At 39.3% G+C, this 27,454-nt stretch overlaps 1 protein-coding gene across 1 annotated transcript in view; it reads right to left on the minus strand.

Moving 5' to 3' along the window:
* Positions 1-10,199: 10,199 nt before the first annotated feature.
* CWH43 (cell wall biogenesis 43 C-terminal homolog) overlaps positions 10,200-27,454 on the minus strand; it is a 49,174-nt gene continuing 31,919 nt past the window's right edge. The window contains 4 exon segments of the mRNA XM_068542217.1: positions 10,200-10,278; positions 13,114-13,269; positions 18,047-18,108; positions 23,186-23,330. Of these exon segments, the coding sequence (XP_068398318.1) occupies positions 10,200-10,278; positions 13,114-13,269; positions 18,047-18,108; positions 23,186-23,330 (442 nt within the window).

Here is a 27,454-nt window from a genome sequence, read left to right on the forward strand (position 1 = left end):
AAACAAACCTCAATTAAATAAAGTCAGGAGACCAGAAGGGAGAGCTGTCACACCCCATGATGATAGCAGAGCCCCAAAGAAAGAAGAAAGACTCCTCTTCTTTCCTGGCAAGGACTCAGCCTTGGACTCTTTGTTTACTGTAGCCCTCCCAAGTTCCTTTTCTCTTCTATACAAGTGGTCTCCTTCCCGTGCCTTATTGGGACTTGCACGTGGCTTGTCGTGGCCACAGACACCAAATTGCAATCCTCTGCTAATCCAGAATAAACCCATCTTTGCTGGAGAAATATCTGGCAGTCTATTTGTTTTAGGTCAACACCACAAAATCATGAGACATGTTTACTATACAATAATAGATAATTAGGACATCAGCTAAAAAAGATGACTATGATGATCAAAAAGAAATTGTAAATGCAAAAGGACTTGCAGACTACAAAGCAACATGTTTTGTCAATATTAAAGAACAGATAGTCTCTGAACACAGGTGTTTACAATGATTAATTTTTGTGACATTTGCCATTACTGTTTAGGGATGCAAAGTCACGTGCCATCGGGAATCTGTGGTAGAAATGAACAGAAATACATTCAACTTCTAGTTCTTTACTGTGATGGGCTCCAGGGCTTTGTGAGTAAGGGATATTAATGTTATCTCCAGCTGGGAAAGAATATGCCATCAGGCTTTAAGTTATTCATTTCATTAAGGAATTTGGGGAAATTATTTCTTTTCCTATGACTCTATTCACCTGAGAGTATCTTGAAGCAGTAATCTCAGTTAACCAGAATATTCAAAGAACATGGTACTCTAATTACCTGAAAATTTCATCAGTGCTTCTTGTTGCTCTTTCTAAAATGCTATAATAACTTTGTTTAAGTATGTTGTTTGGGAAATCCAAACTTGAAAAAATTGTGAAAAGTTAATTTATTAAAAAGTTAGTTTATAAATTGAGTGTTTGAAACTTAGAATGCCTTAAATGATAGGATTCCAAGACTCAGAGCCAACAGAATTCCAAATGTGCTACAATACTGCATAATTATACATTTTAAGGTTTAAAAAAATTCCTACAACAATGCCATGCTGTGAACTTTTTTTTTTAAGCCTCAGAAGATACACTCAACCTGATCAAACCCTTTTCAGTCAGATCTAGGGAGCCCCCCAGGATATCAGAGCCCAGTAGGATGGCAGTCTTACAAGGGCAGAGGCTGCGTCCCTGTTCTCTGTGTGTGTCCATGGCTCAGCACAGTTCTTAGTCCTCAATTGCTTGCTGTCATCCCTGAAGCAGCACAACACAGTGACTAAGACGTGCTTCAAGTCAGAAGAGACCTGGCTTTGATTCTGCCCTGCTTCTTGCTAGTGGCAACGGTGGGCAAAGCTCAGCATCTCTGAGCCTCAGTTCTTCAACAATAAACTGAGAATCAAGAGTGCCTACCACATGGAGCTCCTGCAAAAATTCAGTGGAACATTTTATGTAAAGACATGGTATCATGCCTGACGCACAGTTAGGGCTCAAAACGTGGCAGCAATCGTTATTACTGTTACGGAACCCAGACTTATTCCATGTGTGGCTCCCAGAGCATCTACTGCCCAATTCGGCAGTTCTGGGGTGTGCAGGGGGACACAGAGGATGTACAAAGAGAATTTGTGACAATTTATATTTCTTCTTACCCCCAAAATATTGGAGATAAATTAAGCTTTACTTATATTTAACATATGGATTAATAGTAGTACATGTATGTCAGTTATAAGTAAATATATTGACAGTGCATGCTCTTTTTTTTTTTTTTTTTTTTTTTACTGTTAGGGCTGCGTACATCAAAACATTTGGAGAGCATTGACCTAATTCTTCAAATAAGTCACTGGATCTGAAGCGGGGCAGAGGTGGACATTTGCCTCAAAGAAGGAGCCCAGCTGTGAGCAGAGGAAGCTGAATGTCCTTGGTGACAAGAAAGATCTTGAGTCTCTATCCTCCAGCCTCCAGTGAAGACAAGGGCCTGCCTCCTTATGAAGGGAATGGCCTTGGAGGAGTAGAAGAGGGAGGGAGAGGAAGAGAGGAAGGGAAGAACTCTAACAGCCAACCAGCCAGCCAGGCAAAGGATCAGTGACAAAGTTAGCCGGCGAGTGGGCTTGGGGTCCCTTTGGTCCGAGCATCTCACAAAATGGGAAGAAGCAGAGTTTCCACGGAGCTGCTGACAGCAGGGTGAACAAAGTGAAGGGAAGAAATGAGGTCAAAAAGGTGGTTCGGAAAGCAATCTCCTCCACCGGAGATACGGGCCCTATACTGGTGCCCTGGGGAAGGGGGAAAGGAAGGAGAAGCAGAAGTAGAGGGTCAGCGTCTGTCCCTATAGGGTGGTGAGTGAGTCCAGGGCTGGGGCACCATCTGTGATTAGAGACATGCGTAAGACAGACAGACATAACTCAATTTGGAGCATCAGTTTTTATGGTGTAGAAGCATGACTGTATCAGATCCTCATGATATACCCTGGAAATGTTTCCCACCCACCACCCCGCCAAATTTTATGAGGCATACTGTAGGGAATGTAGAATTCTGGACCAGGGAGTCAAGAAAACTGTGTTCTTATTTCAGCTTTTCTGTTATTCAGCTACATCCTTGTGTAGGCACCTAGCTTCTGAATTCATTCTGTCGTCTGCAAAACAAGAGAGCTCATGATCTCTAGGTTCCCTTCCAGCCCTGTGATTATGAATCTCAGGATTCTGAAAGGGGCATATTCTCCGAGGAATTGCCTCTTATGCCTACATATTGAGTGCAGAGAAAAGCTATAGTTTATTAAGGGTGTCTGGTTATTTGCATTATCAATCAATGCTTGACTAGGTGGTTCCCATTCTAGAGTCTTCTTTAATGTCTTTACTCCGAAATTACTTGACTATGTTTCTGCTCCTATTAGCTGCTCACATAATGAAGGCAGCTCACTGCCTTAACTCAGCTTCTTGGTACGGATTAAAGTGATCTAACTAAAAGAGAAAGAGGGAGAGAGACTGTATTATTAGCTCAGAAGAAGCTATGGCTAAAATAATCAGATGTTTCCCAAATACACTGAAATCAAAATAACTACTGACCCAACTGTATAAAATAAGATAAATTCACCACTCCACAATACAGCAGATCAGCACTCTCCTTTCTTCTTGTCTCTTCCATTGTCCCCAGAATCCATCTGATCATTTTTAAAGTGTACTAGTACTCAAAAACAAATGAGAAATGAATGGAAATCAAGAGGACACATCTCTGAATTGCCAGATTCCACTAAGTAGAAAATTGGTTGGAGAGCAAGCAGGGAAGAAAGGAGAGCCTGGTCTCCAGAATGGAGGAGACATTGGCTGTTAAGAATATGTCCACTATAAAGTAGGGGGAGAGATTTTGATGTTTCCATTTCCCCCATGGGACTCTGCCTTCTTCAATCTACAGACCACCCCCACCCCAGGTTGAGACTCACTGGATTATCAGATCTGTTCTCTTGGTCAGTTCATGATGCCATAACAAATTACCATGGACTGAGTGGCTTAAACAACAAACGTTTCTCACAGTTCTGGAGACTGGGAAATACAAGATGAAGGTGCCAGCAGATCCAGTGTCTGGCGAGAGCCCTCTTCCTGATTTGCAGATGGCCTTTTTCTCCTTGTATCCTCACATGGTGGAGGGCAGAGAGAGAGAAAGCTCTTTTGTCTCTTCTTATAAGGGCAGTAATCCTATTCATGAGGGCTCCACCTGCATGACCTAATTACCTCTTAAAGACTCCACCTCCTAAGACCATTACATCAGGGGTTAGGATTTGACCATATGAATTTGGGGGAGACAAAAACATTCAATCCATAATACCTGTCCCACTAAGGGTGTATTCAAGAAACAATTGTATTCTCATCTTAAATTGAAAAGGAATTTGGGGGAAAAAAAGCATATTTGATATCTTGCTTGCTAGCTCAGTTTTTAAAAGAAAAAAAAAATCTAAGTGGAAAACTGCCAGAAATGTTAGAAAATGTTTATAAAGATACGCTTTGAGAGTTTCTGTTATTGCAAAAAAACAAATTAAAAAAAAAAAAGAAACTTATATAGTGTTTTACTCTGCTAGGCAGCAGTGCAAACATAAGGAATCTGCAAACCTTACTTCTCTACAAAGTTAAGCTGGAATTGAAGAGGAATTAGGTCTATAGATTTCCTCAGAAACCTTAAAAGGAGAGCTAAGAACATACTGTATTTTGCTGGGTTGACAGATTATACCAGTTTACCAATCATTTCAAGTGCAGCCACATTATCAAAGTCTCCAAAGCAGTCTCCTTGATTCCCAGGATGGCAACCTTCCCTCCTAGCAATTTACAGCAGGCTGATATCAGCCTCCTAGTCCAAGGTGAGTCTTCTCAGAAGGGCCCAGCAATCAGAGAAACTGTGGTCAGCCACACCCTCACCCCACCCAAAACATCAGGGCCTTCATTTTACCCCAGGATTCGGCAACAGCAAGCATCTGCAAGGCTGGGCTGGTTAGAGGTGCTCTGAATTCATGGACTTGCATTGGAATAATCATCATCAGGTTAAAGGGGATTACATAATACCAGGGCTCTGTGAACTTTCTGTTAAAACTAGTGAAAGGTGTATACTTTGACTTGAACAAAGCACACTACTGTATGACGGTATAAAGGGATTATTAAATATGTGTTTATTTATATGGAGAACAAGGATAGTGTCTTTGCAAATATTAAACAGATGCCTTTGAATTTTCCCTTTACCCCTATTCCTTGGGACCTATTCCCTAGCCCTGTTCCACCTGTGGACCTGAGTGTCTTCCGACCTATCCTCCAATTCTTCAGCTATTTGTCTATTCTGATGTTAAAGCAGTTCACTGAATTCTTAATTTCAATTATAGTATTTTTGAGAGTTCTAGAATTTTTCTTTTTTTTTTCAAATCTGCTGTGTCACTTTGTATAGTTTTACAAAAGTGTAATTTTCCTGCTGGAATGTTCAAGTTTGGCTTTTAGGCCCTTGAACACAGCAAGCATAGTTGTTTTATAGTCTATATCTGATAAATCCCATACCTAAAGCTTCAGTCAGTCTGTTTCCCTTGTTATTTCTGCTGATTGTGGTTTATGGGTGTCTTATCTCCTTGTGTGCTCTGTCATCTTTGATTGTGGACTGGACATTGTATATGAAAGAATTATTTACAAAAATGATTTGAGATCTATTATCTTCCTCATAAGAGCATTGTTAATTGTATTTTATTTTATGTTATTTACTTATTTTGCCAGGTATCTAGGGGCACGAGCCATCCAGAATCACCTTCATTTCAGTTCAGGGCTTGAGATTTTGGGGACAACTAAAATCAGGGCTTCTCAAACTTTAATGTCCACACATACCACCTGTGGATCTTGTTAAAGTGAAAATTTTGATTTAGTAGAATTGGGGCAAGCCTTGAGACTCCACAATTTAAAAAGAAAACCCAGGTGATGTCAGCGTGATGGTTAATTTTAAGTGTTGACTGGCCACAGGGTACCCAGATTACATAATTTCTGGATGTGCCTATGAGGGTTTTCTGGATGAGGTAAGCATTTGAATCCGTGGACTCAGTAAAGTAGATGGCCCTCCCCAGTGTGGGTGGTCATCATACAATCCGTTGAGGGCCTAAATAGAACAAAAGGTGAAGGAAGGAGGAATTCACCGTTTTTTTTTCCTGCCTGATTGCTTGAGCTGGGACATTGACCTTTTCCTGCCCTCAGCACTCCAGGTTCTCAGGCCTTCAGACCCAGTCTGGAATCTACACCATTGGCTTCCCTGGTTCAGGCCTTGGGACTTGGACTGAACTACACCACCAACTTTGCTGGGTCTCCAGCTTACAGACAGCAGATTGCAAGACTTCTCGGCCTCCATAATTGCATGAGTCAATTTCATATAATACATCTCTTCCTATATACATATATCCTATTGGTTCTGTTTCTCTGGAGAAGCCGGACTAATCCAGTGCCGATGGCCCATGGGCCACACTTTAAGGAACAGGACTTAGATGATGTGAAGCAGGCTTGCAGTTCTTTTCAATGCTAGTTTTTTCCAGTTCATCCTAATGTGTGTGTTTTCCACTTGATTTATGCTTCCAGTAATTCTAAAAGTTTACCTGTAGATTCTGATGAGTTTTTCTCACAAAAACAATCATGCAGTCTGAAATAATGACAATTTTATTTTTCTTTTTAAATTCTTATACCCTTTATTTGTCTTTCTAGCCTTATTGCACTGGCTAGGACCTCTGGTATCAAAAACAGTGATCATAGCAGGCATTCATGCCTCATGCCCCATCTCAAGAAGACAGCATTCAATAATTCACTGTTGTTCTGGTCACTGTAAGATTTTGTACATACACTTCATTGGATCAAGAAACTTTTCTTCTATTTCTAGTTTGCTAAGACGTTTTATTTTTTTAATAATAAATGAGTATTTAAGTTTATCAAATGCTTTTTTGTATATATCTTTACATTTATACATTGTTGTGGTACTTCTGGTTTTACATTCTGAATTACATTGGTTTATTTTCAAGTGTTAAACTAACCTTGAATTCCTGGAATAAACCTAACTTGTCATAATATATTATCTTTCTATACAATGCTGGATTTGATTTACCAATATTTTGCTTAGGAATTTTATATCTATGTACATGATCAAGATTGGCCTATGATTTTCCATTTAACATTCTTTTCAGTTTTGATATCATATCAAGCCTGTCTCTACAGAGAAACAGAACCAATAGGAGATGGATATATATATACACATGTGGATATATATGGATATAGAGATATATATGTACATATATATCCATCTCCTATTGGTTCTATATATACAGCCTATAGATATATAGATGTATATATATCCATATATGTGTGTGCATATATATCTATATATAGATACATATCTCCTATTGGTTCTATTTCTCTTGATGTCATATTTTCATTAATACTTAGTTCAAAATATTTTCTAATTTTTATGTTGATCTCTTCTTTGACTCATGGACTACTTAGAAATTTATTATCCAATTTCCAATATTTAGGGATTTCTCATTATCTTTTTGTTATTTAAGCTTAGTTTCATTGTCATTAGAGAATATACTCTATTAATTCAATAATTGACATTTGTTAAATTTTGCTTTTTGCTCCAGCATATGGTCAGTTTCGGTAAATGTCCCATGTACACTTGAATGAGTAATTTGAAGTTACTTGGGACACTCATTGTTCTATACATGTCAGTTAGGTTAAGTTCATTGTGTTGTTTAAACTTTCTGCTTGCTCTGTCATTTACTGAGAGAGGTGTATTGAAATCTCCACCTCAGATAAGCCATGTGAGATGGAAAGTAAGGTCCTGAGCGCTTGATGAACAAGCGAGAGACTGAGAAAAAGAGCTAGTATCCACTTTGCATTAGAAATGAACAGAAATTTGGGGGAGCTGTGGGAAACCAGAGAAGATGAGAGGGAGATTCCTAAACTTCATGATGTGGAAGAGACAAAAGATTTGTAAAACAAGGGAATATCTAATTCTACTTGAAGAGGTTTTGAGTTTTTATAATTTAAACCCTTCTGTCTTTCTAAATCTTATGCTACCACTAAAACACATGGTGAGAGTAGCTTTGCTTTACTTGGTTTGTTTTGAGGAACTCAAGGAAAGAACAGAGACCTCTGTTGGCTTGGCACAGTCAGAAGCAGCCCTTGCCTCTGTGTATTTGCCTCCCCAGAACTTTGGGAAATTCTGAGCACCTGCTGAGTGCCAGGCACTGCTAGGTGCATTAAGTGCATCCTCTCCTTGTACTGCAGCATAATCAAAGTGTTAGAAATGCAAGCGCAAGACCATCTATGAACTGAACTATGACAGTGGAAGGAGATCTGTGTGAGAGGTGACCACAAAAATGTCACTTGCCCCTTAACTTCCCACAACTGACAGAAGTTTGGGAGAGGACACTGTCTTCTGGAGGGAGTGGCATGGGGGTTCTGTCCATCTTATCCAGAGCTAAAAGGTAAAGTGACCCCAGTTGTCATCTGGATTACATGACCTTGCAGTATTGTTGTTAGGAGATAATGTTGGTAAAGCACTTGGCTCAATAGAGAGTCAAGAGTCAATAGTTACCATTCAAGATGTCTCTGCATCTTTTTGTTTCCCAAACTTGGTGATGAGGATCCAGAGAAAAGGGCAGTGTCTTTTTCACTTAAGTGATACCTCCTATCACCATCACGTGCCCAGTGCTGTACTATGGATATAGTAGATGCTAAGTAAATATGTTTGTTGTTGCCAGGTTCCCAGAGTTCCCTAAATGTGAATAGTTTCAAGGGGTGTGTTAGTTATCTACTGATGCAGAGCATATTACCCAAATACAGATGGTCCCCGACTTACCATGGCTCCACTAAGGATTTTTTGACTTTACGATGATTCGAAAGCAATATGCATTCAGTAGAAACCACACTTGGAATTTTGGATTTTGATCTTTTCCTGGGCTAGTGATATGCAGTACAAATACTCTCTCGTGATGCTGGGCAGGGCAGTGAACCACAGCTCCCAGTCAACCACAAGATCACAGGGTAACCCACACTTACAACCACTCTGTACCCAGATGACCATTCTGTTTTTCACTTTCAGTACACTATTCAGTAAATTACATGAGATTTTCAGCACTCTTTATAAAATAGGCTTTGTGTTAGATGATTTTGCACAACCGTAGCTACTGTAAGTGTTCTGAGCACTTTTAAGGTAGGCTAGGCTAAGCTATGATGTTTGGTAGGTTAGATGTATTAAACGCATTTTCAACGTACAATATTTTCAATTTACATGGGTTTTTCAGGGCATAACTCCATCATAAGTTGAGGAAGATCTGAACACAGATGGCTTAAAACAACAGTTATTATCTGTTAAGGATTTAGGAGCAGCTAAGCCAGGTGGTTGGACTTGGGTCTCTCATGAGTGGCAGTCAAGATGTGAACTAGGGCTGAAGTACAATCTGAAGCTTGGCTGAGGCTGGAGGTTCCGCATCTAAGGTAGCTCACACCCATGGCTGTTGGCAAGAGGCCTCAGTCCCTCCCCACCTTTCCACAGGGTGGCTCATGATGTGGCACCTGGCTTCTCTCAGATCCAAGAGGATGAGACTGAGGCAGAAGAAGCCACAATCTTTGAAAACCCAAGCTTAGAAGTCACATGCCCCCTCTTTCACATTATTCTATTCATCAAAAGTGAGTCACTAAGTCTAGCCCACACTCAGAAAGAGACCAGTCAGGCCCCACCTTTTGAAGGAAGTGCCAAATCACTTGTGGACATATTTAAAACCACCACAGTATGACATCGTGTTTTGCATATGGCGATGTGCTCAACACGTTTTTATTAAATAGATCCCAGGAACCTCCTTAGATTGTGACATAAAACCTTTGGAAATTCTCTTAGAATTTTTATCTCTGCCCCAAGAGATCAAACAACATTCAGGGCCCTTCTAGCTCCAAGATGTAATGTGTGCCCCCCTGAACAACATTCAAACCACTATTCCTCACGGAGATAATGCTTTTGGGCTGAATTCTCCCCATCACTTACCTGCTCGGCTCTAGGGAAGAAAATTCTCTCTGTGGGACCCCTCTGTGTGCCGAGGTATGTTCCCTGACAGCTGGTGGCCTGACTGACTGGAGACATCAACAGAGCGTGTCCTGTACAGCCAGGGAGTGATGCAAACCTGGAGAAGAGACACGACGCTATCATAGCTCAGGGAAGGATGGCAATGGGTGTGCTGCAGCTGCTGAGTCAACAACAGTTATATGTACACATTATTCTTCTAACAATTAGACTTAATCTTTAAACATTTTTTTCCCCTGCTTTGTTCCAAGAGGAATGTAAGGCTGCTTGATTTCTGTAAGTAATCCTTCCAGCTAGTCAAAAAATCCATTTCCTATTTTTAAGCATTAAAAAGGTAAGACATTTTTGTTATTTTCTCTCTCATAGTAAAACTTTCTTAGGTTACCCCACATTCTATTTTTTATCAAATATTTAAGAAAAACAATTTGGAGAAATGCTTGTATTTAGCAATATATGTTATAAATTGATAGAATTTCCCACTGCATAGATACCATATTTTTTCAAAATCAAGGGTTTTTTTGTGTATAGTTTCCCACGTTAGTTCATCTCTTCTTTTTATCTTTAATTATATTTTTATTTCCCTTAGGATTGTGTGGTCAATGAATTCCTGTTCTAGATAGTTCATAAAAAGTATTTGGGAGTACTCATATGAAAATGATGATTGTTCTCAAAATTATGTCCTTCTTTGTAAGATCCAAATCTAAAAAAAAAAAAAAAAAAGTAGTTGATATGTAAAAACTATTCCAAAAGATATGTTCTTATGTAAAATTTAACCATAATCTATTGTGGTTTTACTTATCTATCATAAAACCAGGAGAGATATGATTAATTTATAAAACAGCAAATGAAGAAAAAAAAAAGGATTCATGCCTATGGAAAAGGCATACTAAATTTTAACCTTCAAAGTCCTCATTCCATGATTATGGATCATTCCAAAAGCACAACTGTTTGAGAATTATTGGCTGAAAACATTTGTGAAAAATAAGTCTGGATTTTCTCCCTTTCTCGGTGGGAATAATATCCATTTTATAGGTGAAGGGATGTTATTCATGTTATATTTATGCATCTATAAAATCTATTTTGGTAAAATTGCAATTTCTAAGGCTTCTACAGTGCTCAGGTGCTACAGATTAATGATTTACGTTGCCAATGAATAATTAGGTAATTATATAGCTCTGGTTGGTATGATGAAATACAAAAGGCACTGGAAAGGAAGCTATGACTTCCTTTTCTTAATCAGCAATTGCAATATCCAAATGACTACAATAATGTAGGAGATGGGAGATCTGTTTACTTTGTCATCTCAAAACAACAATAAGGGATATTAAAATTTTGCATAACCTTTCACTGTACTATTCCATGACTAGAACTGAGTACTAAGGAAGAAATCAAGGATATACCCAAAGATATAGAGTCCCTGGAAGAGTTTCTGTAATAATGAAAGGCTAAATGTGCAATAAAACAATTGGTTAGCTAAGTTTGGTATATCCATACAATGGAATATTATGCAATCATTAAAGATATTTTCAGAAGAGTATTTTATTATTGAAGGAAGTTCATCATATACTGTTTGGATGTAAAAAAAATCAGATTAACAAATAGAATGAACACACATACACATATATATGTTTCATACATTTACAAAGTTGGGATAATTGTGTGATATATAGATATATATGCATATAAGAAAGCAAAGATGTATCCAAAAATATTACCAGTGATAATCTTTGAATTGCTTATCTCCCCACTAAAACATAAGCTCCACAGGACAAAGATTTGGTCTTATTCACCGCTCTGTCCTCAGTTTCCAGCATAAGGCCTAGCATGGTACTGGCATCATGGTACTTAATGGCTGTTTGTTGAATTAAGGAATGGGATTTTTTGTGATTCTTTGATTATTTCTATTTTATAAATTTTCATATGTATATATTTTATAAGGAATTTTAAAGCAGACCTTCTACTTATGCTTCTGTTATTTTCATAATTAAACTGAGTGAGAAAGCAGATTGAGCACCCTTCATGGTTGGTGTGGATCAATCTGCAGCTGTGATTAGCCAAAAATATTTTATTTGGACTTCTCCACACTCCTGATGTGAGAATAAGGAAACAGGAAAAATTTTTTTCTTCCCAGATCTTTGAGCTTCCATTTAAGAAGTCACCTCAGTCAACAAAAGGAGGGAAGCTTTCTATTTTACTTCTACTGTTACTGCTACAAATACTGTTGCTGCTATTGCAGCTACTGGCTCTGGAGGATTTACCATGCACTATTTTAAGAACTTTGTGTGTCATTCAAACCTCAAAAAAACTTAAGAGTCAGGCACTACTATTTTTCCCATTTTGCAGATGAGATTTGAAGCTTAGAGAGGTTAAGCAACTTGCTCACAGTTGCGCAGCTGTTCACTGGCAAAAAGTGAAGGTCTGAACTGGGCAGCTTTTCCCCAGAGCCCATGCTCTTCACAGCCACATTGCAGTTACAAAGGGCAAGATCAAATACAGTGACTGAAGCAAATCAAGACTTGGCTATAGCTCTCCTTACGTTTGCTGCCTACACTTTGATACAGTTTTTTCTTGTAAGGAGAGACAAGGAAGAAAAAGAGAATGGATAAATGTCATTTCCCCCCCAAACAAAATGACATCTGAGAAGTTTCTATAGCTACTAGCTGGTAAAAGTAGTAGAAATGTCAAATAATGCTAACAAGGTATTGACATGTTCTGGGTCTGGTGTGAGGCAGACATTTCCTCTCATTATCCAGTCATGGGAAGAAAAAAGAGCAACTAGTCCAAATCACATGTTTTGCTGCAAATAGATTTCTCAGATAACCTCTATTTAAAACTAAACAACACCCAACATATTTCAGAGGGTAGAGTATCTGTAATGGAAATAAATAATCCACTCTCCATAGTCTCAATTCTTACTGCACATTAGAATAACCTGGAAAGATTATTTTTTAACCCAAAGCCCATGTATCACCAAGAGGTTCTGATGAATTGGTCTAGGGTGGGACCCAGGCAGAGGGAGTTTTTAAAAGCTCTCCAGATGAGTATAAGTGCAGCCAGCACTGAGAATCACAGCAACCCAATGATGCTAACAGGCTTCCTTCCCACTTGTTGGCTCTGTCACTGACCAGCCACGTAACCCTGATGAAGTTATGTTCCTCAGCCCAAGCTTCCTTACCTCTAAAATGGGGATAACAAGAGGACTGATCCAATGTGCATTCATCGAGACAACACACGACACATCTAGAACAGGGTCTAGGACACAAAAACACTTTAATATTAGCTATTATGATGGAGATGGTGCCATTGATCTTTTTTGCCTGAGGTTGGGACTTCAACACGTTTCTCTATCCCAGAAAGCAGGGATCATAACTTCAACCCAAGTAGGATGTCATAATCTTTACCAGGAGCTCCCTTAACATGAATAAACCTCTAGAACCGAATCTAATTTGTAGCTCATTGTGAGGTAATATTTAGGTCCCAAGAGGGGATGGACAACCTCATAGCTGTAGTTCACAACATAAAGGAACTCACTCACCTGGGACTGAAGTGAATTTTCTCGGGAACTTCCCTGGGGTCTGTGACCACTTTCTGGTTGTCTCTATAATTAATGGGATCATCAGGGATCCTAAATTTGGCCATCCGAATTTCAGAGTCACTCAGCTCAGCATGGGAGATTCTTGCATAACCCAATCTGTGGCAGAAACAAATGGTTTGTAAAGATTTTATTATCATACAGAAATCTGATGAGATCTAGTATTATAGATAACACCTTCATTATTAAGCCAATTTCCCATTTCTAACTCTACTCTGTATATCACTAGAATTAACTTGATTTATTACTCTAAATATTTATCAAAATATTGCTGTTATGATATAAATGAATAAGGAATATGCACATAGGTTTAATTAACTAAACATACTTGGCAAACTGACTCTACTTTATTACACTAATGAATATTCTGTCTGTACAAATTGCCTCTCACACATTTGTTTTGCGTCGATAGCAGGAATTCTTCAGAATGACAGGAGCATAGGCCTAAATTCTTTCTTACCTTAAAAAATCCAAATACCTCATGCACATTTTCATTCACATTGAAACATCTAAAATAAAAGATTTTTAATGCCTGAAAAATTGCACAATTTTCATGTCTGAAAAAATTGTACATCTTGTTTTAGCTTACACCTTTTGGTTCTCCAGGAAATTCAAAGCATTTTGTAGATGTTATCTATCTGGATAGTTATCGAGAAGCTCACATGGAAAAATGGGGGAACCATGAGCAGCCAAGAATTCATTTTATTTTATTTATACTTTGCCTCTTAAAAAATGTCAGCTTCAGTCATTCATTTATTTAAAAAACAAATACATAGCCAGTCCCTACTACATGCAGGCATTGTTCAGGTACTGGGGATAAACAGTGAACAAAACGAAGGTCTTGCCCTCATAGAGCTTTCATCCTAGTTGGGGAGAACAAATTAAGTATGTATATATGTATGGTGATCAGTACCCAAGTACTATGGGGGAACAAGCAGAGTACAGAGGACAGGGCATGCTAGGTGGCAGAGGCTGTTATTTTATAGTGGATGGTCAGAGCATAACTCTCTGACAAAGTGACATTTGAGCAAAAAGTTGAATGAAGTGAGAGAGCAAACCATACAGGTATTGGAGGAAGGGCGTTCTAGGGAATGGGAACAGCAAATGCAAAGGTCCTGGGGTAGAATGCGCTTGGCTTTTCTGAGAACCAACTCCACAATGACTGGAGTGGAGTGCATAGGGGGAACCTGAGTTTGCACGGGGGTGGGGGCAGCAGATGATGCAAAGCCTTCCTGACAGACTTGAGATTTTCTTCTGAGAATGAAATGGTAATCCAAGGAGTTTTGTGCAGAGATGCAGTGGCTACTGTGTAGAGAGCAGACTCCAGGGAAAGGGTCAAAGCAGAGAGAACAGTTAGGAGGCCACTGCAAGAATTTAGGTAAAAGACGATGGGGGCTTGGGCCACAGTGGCAGTAGGAGGAACACTTAAAACCTGTAACTCCATACAAAATAGAGACAGAAACCCAGAGCTGGAACCAGTGGAGGCAGCAAATCTGCCCACCACAGCAGGTAAGAGAAGAGCTATCATGGCAACAGATGTGGGTCTGAGTTGTCTGACAGGTTAATGCATTTGTCTAAGCTCAGGTCCCAAATCTGTGCAGTTCCCTATAATTCTGTCACTGTCTCTAGTAAATCTAGGTTATTTATTTCCCAAACCTCTAAGATCAAAGTTCTAATCCATTTCATAGACACAGCCTTCAAAAAGTCCTTGACGATAAGGAACCTGACAATCCAAATCTTCTACTAAAACAGGGACTCTCTCGTTGTTGTCCAGTAAATATTTATTAAGTGCCTACTGAGAGCAGGGCATTGAATTAGATGATCAAGGTAAAGTTTATAGAATTGGTTTTGTGGACAGAAACTGAATAACAGTAGTCCTAACTTCATTAATTTTGGTATTTTCAAAATTACCTTCCTGTCTGTTACAGACTAAACATCTGTGTTCCCTTCCCCCAAATTCATATGCTGTAGCCCTAACCCCCTGCCCAGTGTAGCCATATTTGGAGACAGAGCCTCTAAGAAAGTAATTAAGTTAAATGAGGTCATAAGGGTGGGCCCCTGCTCCAATAGGATTAGTGTCCTTAAAGAAGAGATATCACAGAGCATGCATGCTCTTTCCCTCTGTCTCCAGAAGCATGAGAAAATTAGTTTCTGTCGTTAAAGCCACCCAGTCTATGGTATTTTGTTATGGCAGCCTAAGCAGACTATTATACCATCTCTGACAGTCATAGTCACTATATGTATGTGTGTATATATATATATCTCCAAATATTTCTAAATATACACATATATTTGCCATCCCACTCTCCTAAGGAGAGACAAAGAAGGTCTTGGGCCACAAATGTACAAACAGAGCCCAGTGATTAACTATTATGGGCACTGGTACTATAAATACCCCTGTCCCTTGGCAACTAACAATTTTTATGTCTTGAATATATACCTTTTTCAGTCTATATCATAAACCGTCTTCTAGAAATTCTAATAACCCCATTAAAGCAACCACTTTAATATGAATTTAAACAGAAGCAGTGTTTTCAATCTGAGATATCATATACTTTACAAAACTAGCATGCTCCCTCCTACCTTAATGTTTTAGAAACACCAAAATATTAGTCAAGCTACCTGTCCTGCAGCCATATGGGCATGTGCTGGGTCTTTAGAGTTTCTGAATTATTAGTGTAACCAGAATGAGCTTAGCATCTCAGGGGCCTCCCTGGCCACCTCAGTAAGCATATGAACCAATGAAATTATCCAGGAACCAATTTACTAAGTAATATCCAAAGTCCTTCATAAGAGTCCACAAGACCTGGTCCCTTCCCTCGCTGCCCACACACTCCCCACTTACCTCCTTTACCTCCATCTCCATATACACACTCCTGCCCCACGAATATCACTTTTCTTCAAAAACATCAGCACTCCTGCCTTTGGGCTTTTGCACTAGCTGGTCCCTCTACCTGGAAAGGTCTTCTCCCAGACAGCCACATGGGCCACTCCTTCAAATCTTAGCTCTAATGTCAACTTCTCATTAAGACCTACCCAAACCCCTATTTACAACTGCATCCCATCTCCATATTCTGGATGTTCCTTATCCTGCTCAAGTTTTCCTCACTATAGTTATCACATCCTAAAATAAGACACAATGGAATTATTGACTCCATCATTCCAATCATTGTCTATCTTCCCTCAGCCAGTTGAGGGATGCTTCTCTGAATGTTCACTGTTATACCCCTGGTGGCTGAGATACATTATGCTCCATCAGTACTTGTTGAATGGCAAATGGGGTAAAGAACAGTAGAACCTAATGGTTTGCTTTCACCAGACTGTGACTCATAAGTGAACAAGCCATATCTCCAAAGGGAGAGAAGTTGACCCTGTGATTCTATATCATCTCCAGAAGGCAACCATTTCTTTCATCAATGTAGATCACAGATCTTAGAACAGAAGGTTACCTAAGAGGTGATCAGTTCCACACCAGCTCCCCTCTTCAGGCAGGCAATGCCAAGATGCCTCCGGGTGATGAACTGCTCTGTATGGAGGAGGAACTAAGGCCCAGAGAGGTCCATCCTAGAAGCCCCCACTGTCCCACAGTTCCCAGCACTGCCCCAAGGAGGGTAGTTAAGAGTCCTCAGGTCAAATAGCTCCAAACAGATTCTGTACTAACGGAATTTCAAGATGAGTTTCAGGGATGGTCTCCAGCATGTTGCATCCACTAAAGAACCCTGTAAGTGGAGGGGCCTGTGAATCCATCACTGTCAACAAGATCTGTCCCTCCTTACCTCTCTCACATCACCTCCCATCTCACTCTACTCCAGCCATGCTGGCCTCCTCACTGTTACCCAAAAATACCAAGCATGCCCTCCTCAAACTCTTGCACTTCCTCTTCCCTCTGCCTGGATGCTCTTCTCAGGATGTATGCAGGCGGACTCCCCCTCATTCGGGCTGCTGCCTGAACAGCACCCCATCAGAACAGTGATCCTGCCCACCCTCGGCACTCCCCATCCTTCTTACCTGGCTTTATTCATCCTTCTCATCACATTTATCACCACCTGGCATAGTCTATTCCTTACGTGCTTACTTTCTGTCTCTTTCCACTGGAGTGGAAGCTCCACGAGTCAAGGATTTTATTTTGTTCCTGTTATATCCCCAATGCCTAGAACAATGCCAATCATGTAATAGGTATTTAATAAATACTTGCTGAATAAATGAATGACTGATTAGTCCCTTTTTTGATATTAAACTGCTCTTTGCTTTGTTTAAAGCAACACTGCCTTCAAAACAGATTTACAGTTACGTGTTTGAATTTTGAGATCTTTCAGCTATAGTATTTTTGAATTTTTGCATATATATGGATAATATTTACTTTTTGATATGGGATGATATGGGGTGATATTTTTTAAAAGTATAATCTACCTTGAGAGCTCACCACAATATAGTAGTGGCTCCAACAAGGTAGTTGCCTTACCCAAGATTACATGATTAGAAGCTGGCAAAGCTGGAACTCAAGCCCACGGTCCATGCTGTTTCCACCATGGCATACAGTCAAAACTGGTGCCATTCCTAACATGTACTGACAGTTACATAATTATCATGCTTAATAACTCACACAGTATCCTCTTTGCATAATTAAACTTAATTTGCTTAACCATTTACTCCTTCTTAAATCATTAGGCTATACATTGAAAAAAATGTTAAACTGGGTAACTAGTCAAATCAATGTTTATGAAAAGTAACACAATTAACTAATTGCTTCCAGAAAGTTTTTCCTTCCAGGATAGACCCAAAAGATCACAATAACAGTATATTAAGAAAAACAACAATCCAAAAAAAAAAGAAAGAAAGAAAGAAAAAAAAACAACAATCAAACACCTATGCTTACTTGATCAGCCCTCGATACATAATGTATTCACACCATCTGTCTTGATCTGTGCTGTCAATATCCTAATAATGAAGAGAGAAGAGAATGTTTAAAGCATTAAAAATGGTGCTCTATTCTGAATTGCCAAGAAAATGTGTGAGCTACAGTAATAAATATGCCTTTCTTTTGTGCCTGCTATTTTCTCTGCCTGACTCCTACTGACTTTTTAAGGTCAAAATCATTTATTCATTCTATAGATATTTTTGGAGCACCTACCTTATGCCCATCTAGCCCCAGTATGAGATGCTGGGAGTAAAACATGAAGGTGGTCTAGAGAGGGAGTTAGGCAGCAATCACAACACGGTACTGGCTCTGCACAGGTTTCCAAGTCTCTCATCCCAAGCAGAATTGACTGCATGCTCATCGGTCATCCTATGTAGTCCTTTATGCGCACCAGCTACACCACTCTGTACAGTTAATTGTTTAGATGTCTCCACTCTCCCCTTCCTGAGCAGAAAGACTCAATCACCTAGGCTCCCTGGTTCCTGGCAGGAAGGCTGGCATTTGGCAGGAGCTCAGTCTATTTGTTAAATTGAGTCACTGGCAACACACGTTTCAGAAGTAATCATGAGTCTATTTGACGTTGAAAGCTTGAGACCAGCGTTACGTTTCATCAGAAAATCAGAACATAAACATTTTTTTCTATAATGTGTTGGCAAAACTCTAAATATGGAGTTTTTATATTAAAGAAATATTCATTTTCTTCTTTTAAAAAATATACCTGACTTTTGACTATGTTGACTAAATTTTACTATTAAAATTTAATTTAAAAAATATTTTTAAATCACAAAGAAAACACCACAATTTATTATGTATTAATTTTTTTTCTTAAGCTTTGTGGTGGACACATGAATGCTTGTTAATTAATCTTTACTATTACTTACATATCACACACATATCAACTATGACTTTTGTATACATGCAAAAACTGTAATACATTTTTAAAATTAAATTTAAAAATTTTAATGATGAAAAAAAGCAAATAAATTCTAAAGGTACTGCTCTGGTTTGCCTTGGAAAGAGATAAAAATTTAGTCATTCAACTGTATATAGTGGGGTTAGTCAACTATGAATATGTTTTACTATCTTTTTATTTTATTAGGTTTTAAAAAGTTGCTCTCAAATTTTAAGACTACAGAATTTAAATATTCATTTCTTAAAGAGAAATATCTGTTCACTCAAGCATTTATGATTAAAACTCCTCTCTGCATTAATAAAGTTCCTAATAGAAAAAGTTATATGAGAATCCACTGCAAATCTTTTTTTTTTTTAACATCTTTATTGGAGTATAATTGCTTTACAATGGTGTGTTAGTTTCTGCTTTATAACAAAGTGAGTCAGCTATACATATACATATATCCCCATATCTCCTCCCTCTTGCGTCTCCCTCCCACCCTCCCTATCCCACCCCTCTAGGTGGTCACAAAGCACCAAGCTGATCTCCCTGTGCTATGCGGCTGCTTCCCACTAGTTATCTATTTTACATTTGGTAGTATGTATAAGTCCCTGCTGCTCTCTCACTTTGTCCCAGCTTACCCTTCCCCCTCCCCATGTCCTCAAGTCCATTCTCTACATCTGCGTCTTTATTCCTGTCCTGACCCTAGGTTCTTCAGAACATTTTTTTTTTTTTAGATTCCATATATATGTGTTAGCATACGGTATTTGTTTTTCTCTTTCTGACTTACTTCCCTCTGTGTGACAGACTCTAGGTCCATCCACCTCACTACAAGTAACTCAATTTCGTTTCTTTTTATGGCTGAGTAATATTCCATTGTATATATGTGCCACATCTTCTTTATCCATTCATCTGTCGATGGACACTTAGGTTGCTTCCACGTCCTGGCTATTGTGAATAGAGCTGCAATGAACATTGTGGTACATGACTCTTTTTGAATTATGGTTTTCTCAGGGTATATGCCCAATAGTGGGATTGCTGGGTCATATGGTAGTTCTATTTTTAGTTTTTTAAGGAACCTCCATACTGTTCTCCATAGTGGCTGTATCAATTTACATTCCCACCAACAGTGCAAGAGGGTTCCCTTTTCTCCACACTCTCTCCAGCATTTATTGTTTGTAGATTTTTTAATGATGGCCATTCTGACAGGTGTGAGGTGATACCTCATTGTAGTTTTGATTTGCATTTCTCTAATGATTCGTGATGTTGAGCATCTTTTCATGTGTTTGTTGGAGAAATGTCTGTTTAGGTCTTCTGCCCATTTTTGGATTGGGTTGTTTGTTTTTTTTGATATTGAGCTGCGTGAGCTGTTTGTATATTTTGGAGATTAATCCTTTGTCAGTTGCTTCGTTTCCAAATATTTTCTCCCATTCTGAGGGTTGTCTTTTCGTCTTGTTTATGGTTTCCTTTGTTGTGCAAAAGCTTTTAAGTTTCATTAGGTCCCATTTGTTTATTTTTGTTTTTATTTCCATTTCTCTAGGAGGTGAGTCAAAAAGGATCTTGCTGTGATTTATGTCATAGTGTGTTCTGCCTATGTTTACCTCTAAGGGTTTGATAGTGTCTGTCCACTGCCAATCTTGACACAGCTTCTGACTGTGACAGTGGAACCCAACAGAGTATTAAATAAAAATCAAATAAAATTCCTCTTACACACACACACACACACACACACACACACACACAAATTCTCTCTCTTATTAGGATACAATCAATTTTTTCTTAAATTTGCCAAATATCATCTTGTCTAGTATTCTTCTATACTTTATAGACCATATACTTACACATTTATCTAATGTGATTTGATACATACAGCCAGATGTACATAAGACAAATATGTAGCTACCACTTATTAAGTGCCTCCTACATGCAAGGCTTAGGGCTTTTCAGGCATTACTTTATTTTCATCCTCAGAACAACCCTATGATACAATAGGTATTACTATCCCCTCTTTATAGATGTGGACATTGAGGCCCAGAAAGGTTAAATAACTTGCCTCAAGGTCACAAAGCTGGTAAATGTGGCACCAGGTAGGCTAGTGAGTGATGAGAGACTACATGGAGAGAGAAGCCCAGCCAACAGCCAGCACTAAGGCCCCAGACCAGTGAGTGGGGACATGTCAGACCTCCCCAGCCACAGCCACCAGCTGACTCCACGAGTGAATGCAGGCAAGAACAGAAAACCACTCAGTAGACCCACAGAGTCATGAGGATATTGGACCATTGTTCTTTTTAAGCCACTAAGGTTTATAGCTTACACAGTGATACACTAATAAATAACTAATGCAACCCCTGTGATTCCACTCTCCAGATTTTCCTCTTACTCCTCTGACTTCTCCTTAATCTCTTTTCTGAGATAATCTCCCTCCTCTTCCCTCACCCATCACCCCCACGGTAGCCACACTAAATGTGACTCTATCAGGAGTTTTCTTTGGTCTTCCTCTTGCAATTCTCTATCTCCATAAGCAATATCATCCCCTTCCATGGTTTTAATGATCACCTAGATGGTGGCAACCCCTTAATCTGTATCTCTAGTCCTGACAGCCCTTCTCAGTTCCAGATCCATATGTCCAGCTGCCTAATGGACAGCTCCACTAATATCCCACAGTTGCCTCAACTCAACCTAAAGCTGAACTCATCTTCTTTGCAAAACTCTTCTTCCTTATGTATTCTCTATAATAATAAGGGTCACCATCATAAACCTTCTGACCAAAGCCAAAATTAGGAGTCCATCTTGACTCCACTTCTGCCTTATTCACTAGGGCAGAGGTTAACTCATCTCCCTAATATCTGCCTTGCCCCTCTTCCAAAGTTGTAGGATTTTTAGCTAGGTATAAGAGTATCAAGATTAAATTTTGCATCTCTCAACTTCCCGTACAGTGAGGTATGGCCAATGACTAAATTCCAGTCAATGAAATGTAGGTAGAAGAGGTCAGTTTCCTGGAATTTGCCTTAGAGATAACTTGCATATGCTCTTGGTCCCCTCTGTATCCCTTCCTCCCTCTTGCTAACTAGAACAAGGATGCTGCCATCTTGGACCATGAGGCAAACTTGGGAGTGGAAGCCTTGTAATGCGGAGCCACAAGATAGAATGAGCACACTCCCGATACCACAAAGTGCCGTACTAGTGGTGAATCACCTGCCCAGACTTTTACATAAAGAGCTATATTTCTCTTATTTAAGCCACTGTCGTTTTGTGTTTTCTGTCACATACAGAATACCCTCATCATACAACACTCTCTCTCACCTGTCTTTCCAAGCACTTGATAAAATGGATAAGTTTTTTTGTTTGCAGATATTATCTCAAGACAAAGAAGTACAAAAAAAAGACATGTAAAGGACCAAGAAATCTACATAGGGCTTAACTAAATATAATAATTGTATTTCTCATTATAAACTAATGCATTTAACCTTCTAGTGTATATATGTCTCAAGGATTTGATTTGTCTGTCAGTTTCCCAGAGTACGATTATATCTGGATACACTGAGAAATTCAACCGTTTGGGACCTGAACAGGTAAGGACAAATTCAGTGTCATTTAGTGAGGCCCTGATCAGCCAGCCTCTCTGTATGCCATTTTATCTTTTACTCTCATCATGATTAACTTGTACAATGTGGCAGATGTACAAGATGGGGTTTATGTTTCTTCCACTTGAATGTGAGCAGGCTTGTGATGACAGCAGAACTCACATTATATGACTTACAAGGCGAGGTCATACAAGGCAATACAACTTCTTCCTGGTTCTCTTAGGACACTCACTCTTAGAACCCAGCCATCATGCAGGAAAGAAGCCCAAGCAGCCCACGGAGAGGAAGCAGGACTCTGAGCCCGAAGCCCCAGCTGAGCTCCTAGTCAACAGCCCCACCAACTTGCCACTTATGTGTCATCTGCAAAGTGGCTCCGCCAGTCCCCAGGTGAGCCACCTAGCTGTGTGGAGCAGAGGTGAGCTGTGCCCACTAAGTCCTGTCCAAATTGCAGATTTATGAGCAAAGAGATGAATGCTACTCAAAGCCAGTATGTTTTTTGGTAGTTTTCCATGCAGCAGTAGATAATCAGGATATATATTACAATGTTGGGTTAGGTTTTTCAAAACATGAAGAAGAAACACTTTATTTAAGAAATCAGAAATCCTATGAAGATTGTGTTACCTTCACATTGCCACGTTCAATGAGCTGTAGATAATCTCTGGAACCAGGTGCTGAAGTGATATATCCCAGAAATATCACTTGCTCAGAGCTATTTTTCAGTAGTTTTGAAACAGCAATAGCTTGAAGTTTCCTATCGAGGTCATCTCTGAAAAAATGCAAAAATATACCTCTTTACTGTATTTGCAAAACAATTTTTAAAAAATATTAGGTACCTAACTAAGTTCCCAAAGAATATCTTCAAACACTGCACAAACCCAGAATAATTCCTACTAGGACACATTGACTTAATGTTATGCAAATGAGCAAGACAGCTATAGTGCTTCAAATGAGCAGGCTGACAAACTTTTGACCAAGAACAACATGGCCTTTCCCCACAAATCATTTGGAGTCGAGTGGATATAAATATCTAAAAACAGCAATTGCTCAACTTTTCATCAGAAGAAATTATAACAATAATCTAAGACCTGGTCATCAGTATTACAGCTAAAGATTAGTAGTTTAAAAAAAAAAAAGCAAGGAGTACCGGTAAGAGGGAGAATCCTAACATTCACAGAACACACCAGGTTTGTTAACCTACTCAGCTCCTTCAGCTGAACAGTTTCTGAAAGCCTCCCTGGCTCTCCTGGTCAAATACTGGCTAAGTGTGCTGCTTTTATCATGCTAAGCACTGTAAGTGTGTAACTGAGACAATCAGGCAAGTACATCAAGACTCTGAGGGGTTTATAGTCAGTCTGTCTGGGGAAAAATAGGGACATCATATTTGCATGATCCAGCAAGAAAAACTGAAACCACTCTAGGTGTTTCAAACAAGGTGAATTTAATACAAGGGATTGGCTACTAGGAGATAGGAAGCCAAACAGGAATCAGTGAAGCAACTAGAGTTTAGTAACAGTGAGAAACCACTACCACCTCTAGGGCTAGAGCGACAACAGGAAGAGGTGATATTCCCAGAGTCCACAAGCCAGTCCTACCTGGTGGGAAACGGTACTATGGAGGAAGCTACTCAGAAGGATCCAGGGCCACTGAAGGAGGAGTTGGAGCCACAGAAGAGACTTAGCCGCTGCCAGAGACAACAGAGAAAGAAGAGAGAGAGAATGAGAAGTACTCTGTCTCCTCCCCTCCTCCAGCCCTCCAGCCTTGCATTAGTGCGTCCCATTGGCTAAACCTACCCAGAAGCCAGAAGGCAACAGACTCTGGGAAATGTGGTTTCCTGCAATCTGTAGCTGGAAGGGAGCTGAACCACGAATGGATCCAAAAGCAAATAGGCAGCAGACCAACACAGGCACTTACGGAGTAAGACAGCTAATAAATGACTGTTAAGAAAAATCAATGACAAAGGAAGATAGAGGGAGATCACCGAGAGCTGAGAAGACTGGAGAAACCTCATTGACGTAGGATCAGAAGACAGGACTAAGCTTATCCATTCTTACGTATAGACAGCTGAGCACTATTAAAAGATGTCTCAAGAAACAGAAGAGTGAAAAGGATGACCATTTGCTAAACATCTTTGCCTAGATCCATTCCCAGCCCTTCTCTATGCCCTGGAGGCTGGTCTCTGCAGATTTCATCTCCTGGGCTTCCTTGTCTACTAATTTCCAGTGAGGTTTGGGTAGGAAGAGAGAGAAATTGGAGTATTTCTTCGAGCTGCATTCCTCATGCCTGGTGGCCCCTCTTCTGGTTCCAGATCAAATGGGGCTCTGGGAACACTGTTTCCTCTACCTGTCCCTTCAGCCCTAAGGATGGTACTGATTCCCCACCATTACTAGTGTCTGAGTACCTTAGCATCTCTTATCTGTTCCTCTGACCCTTCCAACATCGTGGTAAGTAGTCCCTTCATTAAGTCTGCAATAAATTCTATTCCTTCTGACACACAACTGGGATTCAAATCCAATCTAGAGAATGCCAAAGTCACTGCACCACAGATAGAGCTTTCATTCAAATATGTTTTAGCAATATATTATTGGAAAATAATCTGTGAATTTGGCTTTATCTCAGGAGATAAATTTTATCCAGTGATAATAATAAAAGTAAAACCTATATGTATGTATGGGTATAAAGAAAGGAGGGGGAGGAATTAGGAGAGAGGGAGAAAGAGAGAGACTGAACACATGTTTTATGTTTTCTTATCTGTTGATATTTGATCAGCCCAATAGCCCTATGATGTGGGCTAGAAAAAATAATTTTATCTGATTTTCAGAGACAAGGGAACTGGAGCTCACTGAGTTTATCTTACAACAGAACCAAAACTGTAACTACAGACTACAGGTTCTGTGCTCTTTCTTCTTCCTACATTTATGCATGTTATAAGAAACAAACACGGTGATTAACTGGTGGCTCAGTTAATTACCTAAAATAATACCAATTTTAGTTACGGTGTATACCTAAGTAACTTCTAAGGAATGCTGCTATTTTCTGTTTATTGGTTGTAAAGAGATATTTGTGTCATCAGTAATTTTAGAAATCCCGTTGAATCAGCTAATAACATGCATAAGCATTCTGTAATTCATTCCTAATATGATTTCATGTTTATATGGCATAATCACTAGAAAATGAAATCACTAAATATTTTTTCAGAGTAAGAATTTTTTATCTAGTATTATAAAAACAAAGGTAAGCAAAAATATGTAGTGATGGCTTCACAAGTTATTTGAAACATGAACTTTCTCATGTCACTTGTTGGGAGTGGACAGGGCTTCTAAAGAGTGAGACAAGAGCTAAGGCTCTAAGGGAAAAGGCTGCACCTGGCACTGTGCTTGGGACACAATAGATGCTTGATTCGAGTTTGATGAATGACTTTTTTTAAAGCTGCCCAATGCGCTTCACACTTAGAGGTGTCTGATTTGCTTTAATAATAATGGCCAGTATTAATTGAGCAGTTACTCTAGTCACATACTTTGCATGAGATAATATATCTTATTTAATTCCCTCAAGAATCCTGTAAGTAGGATTATCACTCCTGATTTACAGATGGGAAAACTGAGGCTCAGGATAGTTAAATAATTTGGTGAAGGATACACCTTGACTTAGGATTCAAACCAGATTGTCTGATTCCAGGTTCTGGAGTTTCATGCTCTTAGCCATTAAACTATACTGCTTCCCTTCCCTTCCCTTCCCTTACAGTCACATCTCCTCGACAGGTGCTAGCTATTATCATTACTGCTGTGGCTGGCATCATTATTATTAAGTCAAGTGAGTAAGGTAGCAAGCAAAGGGTATGTTGTTAGTTACAGGGCTTTAAATATGTGGTTAATAGAAAGTTAGAAAAGGTAATCCTCCTCTCCTCTTTTCCAAACAATTTGAGGGCTATCTTTTACTCTGCTCTTCCCTCACAAGTCTATTCTTCACATTTCAGAGATCAGAGGGAGTTAAAGGGGGCAGGGGAAAAAAAGCAAAGGAAAACAAGATGGAGTATACTCAACTGTTTCTTAGGTTGAGACCTTGCAACCTTTAAACACAAAAGTGCCTATTTTTTGAAAGATAAACCCAATTCAAGTGCAATTTAAGCTCAGCAGAATGATTTCTGAATGCCTATACTTGCAACCTGAAAATTGCTGGGAGAAACAGAAGGCGTTTCTTCAAACATCTTTTCACAGAGACGTGGACTGTCTATACCATCCGTCCTCCAAACACCCTTCCCATTTCTAAGAAGACCAGCAAGAGTCCGATTAGCAAACAGTTCACATTAATTACATTTGAATGGTTGGCTTATATTCCTTATGCTCTGACTTGTTTCAGAAAATAGTCAAGTACGCTTTCACAGATCCATGTAATACTGCGAGAAAAAGGGAGTAGGAAAACACGGGTAGCAGACATACTCATTTTGTTTACGTGAAACTTACAGTACAACAATGTTGGGTTCTGTCATACTGTAAGTTTCACCTAAACAAAACGAATATGTCTGCTACCCGTATTTTGTTTGTTGTTTTTCTAATGCCCTATATGTCACTGTAAAGCTCTGTGGCCTCTTGTGTCATTAATGTGCACAGGGCCCATATGCTGTATTTTATAGCGCTAAGCACTTTGCATGTGTGTTTTCAATTACTATTAGAGAATGTTTAGTATGGTAGAGTATAAATTATATACTTTTATCTTTGTTTTAACAACATATTGCTGGCATTATTCGTGATTTATTCAGTACTAAGTCACTGGTTGTAAATGTTATTCTTTGGGGATAAAATTCATTCCCCATTCTTCATGTCTCCTTGGAGGGGAACTGACTTAGAAAATCATCTCTAGCCTCTCTCCCTCTCACCCTTTACTTCTTGGGAG

This window comes from Eschrichtius robustus, chromosome 4, assembly GCF_028021215.1.
Source record: "Eschrichtius robustus isolate mEscRob2 chromosome 4, mEscRob2.pri, whole genome shotgun sequence".
NCBI lineage: Eukaryota > Metazoa > Chordata > Mammalia > Artiodactyla > Eschrichtiidae > Eschrichtius > Eschrichtius robustus.